Source organism: Pelodiscus sinensis, chromosome 1 (genome assembly GCF_052426305.1).
Source record: "Pelodiscus sinensis isolate ZL-2025 chromosome 1, ASM5242630v1, whole genome shotgun sequence".
Classification (NCBI taxonomy): domain Eukaryota; kingdom Metazoa; phylum Chordata; order Testudines; family Trionychidae; genus Pelodiscus; species Pelodiscus sinensis.
In genome coordinates, this window is record NC_143052.1 from 189,304,686 (window position 1) to 189,309,004 (window position 4,319).

The following is a 4,319-nucleotide window of genomic DNA, read 5'->3' on the forward strand; positions in this document are numbered from 1 at the left end:
GCTACATCTACACAGCTGTGTTATTTCGGAATAATTGACATTAATAAGTGCACGTCTAAAGTACAAAAGTTATTTCGACATAATTTCAAAATACTGTCAAGCTGGAGGACTTCTTACTCTGACTCCTGTAACCGTCATTTTATGAGGAATAAAGGAAGTCAGAGGAAGAGTGCTCTTTCTCGGACTTCCTGCTGTATAGACAGAGCCAAAAGCTGAAATAAGCTATTTCAACTTGAGCTACACAATTGATGTAGCTCAAGTTGCATAGCTTATTTCAGCTTTAGCCCTGCCCACAAAGAGAGATGGGGACAGAAATTAAGATATATGCTTTGATAACAAGTAGGCTAGGTCTAGACTGGCATGATTTTCCGGAAATGCTTTTAACGGAAAAGTTTTCCATTAAAAGCATTTTCAGAACAGAGCGTCTAGAGCACTTTTTGCAGAAAAGCGTCCATGCCAATCTAGACGCGCTTTTCTGCAAAAAAGCCCCAATCGCCATTTTCGCGATCAGGGCTTTTTTGCGGAAAACAAGTCTGAGCTGTCTACACTGGTCCTTTTGCGCAAAAGTTTTGCGCAAAAGGACTTTTGCCCGAACGGGAGCAGCATGAGTTCGTCAGTGCTTTTGCGGAAATTCAAGCGGCCAGTGTAGACAGCTGGCAAGTTTTTCCGGAAAAGCGGCTGATTTTCCGGAAAAACTGGCCAGTCTAGACAGCCATAATGATCAAAAGTATTGGATTATACTACAAGGGCCGTAGCTGGTGAGACTACAATGAAATCACAGCAACTTAAAACCATATAAAGCATTTATTCGACTCAGCCATGCAAGTTTAAATGCCCTCTGCTGGGAAATGAATGCATGTTATTTGTTAATAGCCTATTATTACCACATGATTAGTAATAGAAATTGCTTGTCACCCTAAATGATCAACCCAGTCAGAACTATATAATTATGGATTATTTGTATTACTGTACTGCCTGAGGAGCCCTAGTCATTGGCCTGAAGACCACTGTGCTTGGTGTCCCCAAGATCTAAATTAGCCATTTGGTTTTCCATCAACTTATAAGGTTCCAAAATCCCATAGAGAATGGGTTGCAATTGCTCTCAGTTGTGCAAAATAATTTAGGATGAAAAGCTCCCGCCTGTGTTAAGCTTTTAAAAGCTACTGGGTTACTGAGACACACACCACAAGATCTTTCTTCTGCGACCAGTGACAATAATGACAAATTTCATTCGATGGGAAGATTCTCATTTGCTTAGCTAAGGGTCTTTACTTGCACTGAGTAGTGCCTGACTCTGCAGATAGTCCCACTGACTTCAGTGGGGACATCAGTGGGAGTAAAAGGTGTCTCAATCTGTCCCTCAAAGAAGAACACAGTTATGCAAGTGAGAGGCACATACGCTCAGTAGAAAGGTGCGGAATTGGTGAAGCAGTCCAGCACTTAGTTTTGTTCTAGTGTTTGGTTCATATTCTGATCTTACGTCTACCGTAATAAATCCAGAGTAAAGCAATGAAGTCATTGGCTGTATTCTGGATTCACCCTAGACTAACTCAGAATCTTGCCTCTGCTTATTGCTTGTCTAGAGGTGCTTTTCGTTTCGTTGTGTATTGTTTTCTTGTGTATAGTGTAATATTATTGTTTAAAGGTCAAGGAAGACGTTCCACCTAGTTGCTTCACTAGTTCAGCTGAGACTATTAGACTGATGATCTATAAGACCCGGGTTCAGTATTGGGCTTTGGCATGTCTATGTGCAGTACATAGCTGTTATTGTTCAAAGATCAAGAAAAACATTACAATAGTCCTGTATATCATCCAGCTTGTTAAAGAAATAATGAACCCTGTGTTGGCTGTGCAGTTATTGTCCTTCATCGCTCAAGACACGCTGGGCCTGATTCTCTTCTCAGTGTTATTGCTATTTAACTCCATTGACTTGAGAGAGGAACTACTTCTCATTCACACCAATCAGGCCCATGCTACTGGAACAATAAAAGCTTTTCTTCACATATATTTTCTACTCCTTCAGTAACGTAAATGCCATTCCCATTTACAGTGTTTAAGTCTATCACTACCACTTCTTCATCTTCCACCTCCACAGAGAGCAGCACTTTTTAGTACTGAACACAAGATGAGAAAAGGAATCCTTCTATGCATATATTCATAAGGTACTAGAAAATATACTGTAGGGAAATGATACTATTCTGACTCCTCCCTTATCCCCCAAGGGATGGACTAGATTTCCTAATTAAGTAATTTACATATCCATCTCTAATTTCTATGTTATATAATTTCCACAGATGGAAAAAGTAGGATGGATTTTCAGTGCATCGATCAAGCCATTCAAATAAACATGCAATACACATTTTTCCAAAATATCTGGTGCTGATCATGGTCAGATACTGGTCTGAAGTGATATGCCAATACCTATGTTTTATGTTAAAGTCAACTTAACTTGAATTCCTCTGGTTTGTTTCCCCTGTAAAGCATAAAAATCATTGGAATGTACACCTCAGCTGTACTTTGCTCATGAATAGATCTCCCAAAATGGTCAGAGATAGGCCTGAGCTGCAAAATTCAGCTGCAGATCAGGAACCAACTCAAAATTCCCTGAAGGTCAAGTGTTTTTATCTCTGGAGTTTGATTTGATGAAGGAAAAAGAAATATTCAGACTCAGGTCAGCATCCAAACTCATCCCATAATCAAGCTGTTTGGATCCTTAGTTTTGCTTTGGGACCATTTCTGTGATTAAGGGAAATCTATCTGCCCCAGAACTTACACACCACTTACCAACCTAGTCCTGGATCACATAAAGAGATTAAAATTCAGATTTACATGATCTTTTTATCAACATAATTGTTACTGTCTCTGTTGGAGGCTGGCATTTAAGAAGCGACGTGGCTCAGCAGAGCTTGCCCACTGGCTAATTGGTCTTTTATTTTATTGAAGAGCAGTTGATGTTTGCAGGAGGAAACCCTCAAGCAAATGTATCAAGGTAGTAGTTCTCCCATCTCCGCACTTTGTTTGTCACTATTTTCCATTTGCTTGGGGTCATCTTCTCTAGTCCTTTCTCAACCAAGTCACTGAACAGGATACACCTATAGGAATAAGTTCTCTCAATGGACCTTAGACAAAACTCCTTCCTGTTGTTGATAATAAACCACTTCAAAGAAGACCACGCTACATCCATAGGGTGGAGATAGTTGTAGGGCAAAGGCACGGAGAGAACCTCATGGCCATTGGCTTGTGCAATTTGAGGGCAGCACTCAATGCTGGACATGTAAGTGACTGATGGAACCTGTGTGTGAGTTATTGTCTCCTTAGCAGTGAATTCTTTTCCCTGCAGCTCACTAGGTTGCCTCTTCTCTCGCACCACAATGATGCATTGCCCATAGAATTTGTTCAGAGACTCGCACAATTCCTGAAAGATGTCTTCATGCTGCTTCATGGGCAATTCATCTCTTAGCAACAGTCTGTATCTCCATGGCACCCAGCCTTGACTGCTTGCAGCATGAATGAGTGTCCACGTTGGCCAGTTCTGGCCGTCTTCATGCGATAACTTTTCCCCTGTTATGAGACTTTCTGAAATATCAGTTTCTCCTAAGAAGATGGTGTTGTGACCATTAAACTGCAGAGTCCTCAGAGTTTGTAAATACTTCAGGCACTGCATCCTTGCAGCAGTGTCAAAGGAACCTCTGTGAATGATGTGCTTTAAAAGAGGATTTATGAAGCGATACATGTTGCTTCCCCCCCGTACTTTGAAGTTCACAAAAGGTTCTGATGATAAAGGGTAAGAAAGTGATGATCTCATAATGGCTTTCATTACACTAGTGTTATTCAGTAGCATCATAACAGACAAAGGACATGGCACTGGCATTTTCAGATGTCTGATTAAAATTCAGGGAGATATCAGTAAATAATAGCTCAGTTACACTACATAAATCATAGTTGTGCAGCAAGCTGTAAAGGACTGTGTCAGCAGGATATTTTTCATTTTGAAAATCATCCTGCTCTTCTCCTGTCTATCTCCCCATGTTTATTCATTTAGCCCTTTTCAGCTTAGTGTGGCATTTGCCTCTCGTGTTAGTAACTAGGCCACACAGAGAGGTTGATGAGCAAGGTACAACATTGGTTAAGAGGGGTAAGTCTTTTAGCCCACACCATACAGGCAGGGATGAATTACAGTCTACAGGTCCAAGATTTGGTCCCACGCATCAATGGTCAACCAGGGGTGTGATGGCTGAATTTGAAAAAGAGAAAGCTTGGGAGTGGGGGTGTTAACACAACCGCTGGCTGAACACATATGCCAAAGTGGCGGCAAGAGT

General features: G+C 41.1%; 1 protein-coding gene across 1 annotated transcript; it reads right to left on the reverse strand.

Annotated features, from left to right (window-relative positions):
- Window positions 1-2,818: 2,818 nt before the first annotated feature.
- Window positions 2,819-3,885, reverse strand: C1H21orf140 (chromosome 1 C21orf140 homolog). Its single transcript, XM_006126013.5, has one exon. The coding sequence runs from the start codon at window positions 3,869-3,871 to the stop codon at window positions 2,972-2,974; it is 900 nt and encodes a 299-aa protein (XP_006126075.3). The 5' UTR covers window positions 3,872-3,885; the 3' UTR covers window positions 2,819-2,971.
- Between the last annotated feature and the right edge of the window lie 434 nt (window positions 3,886-4,319).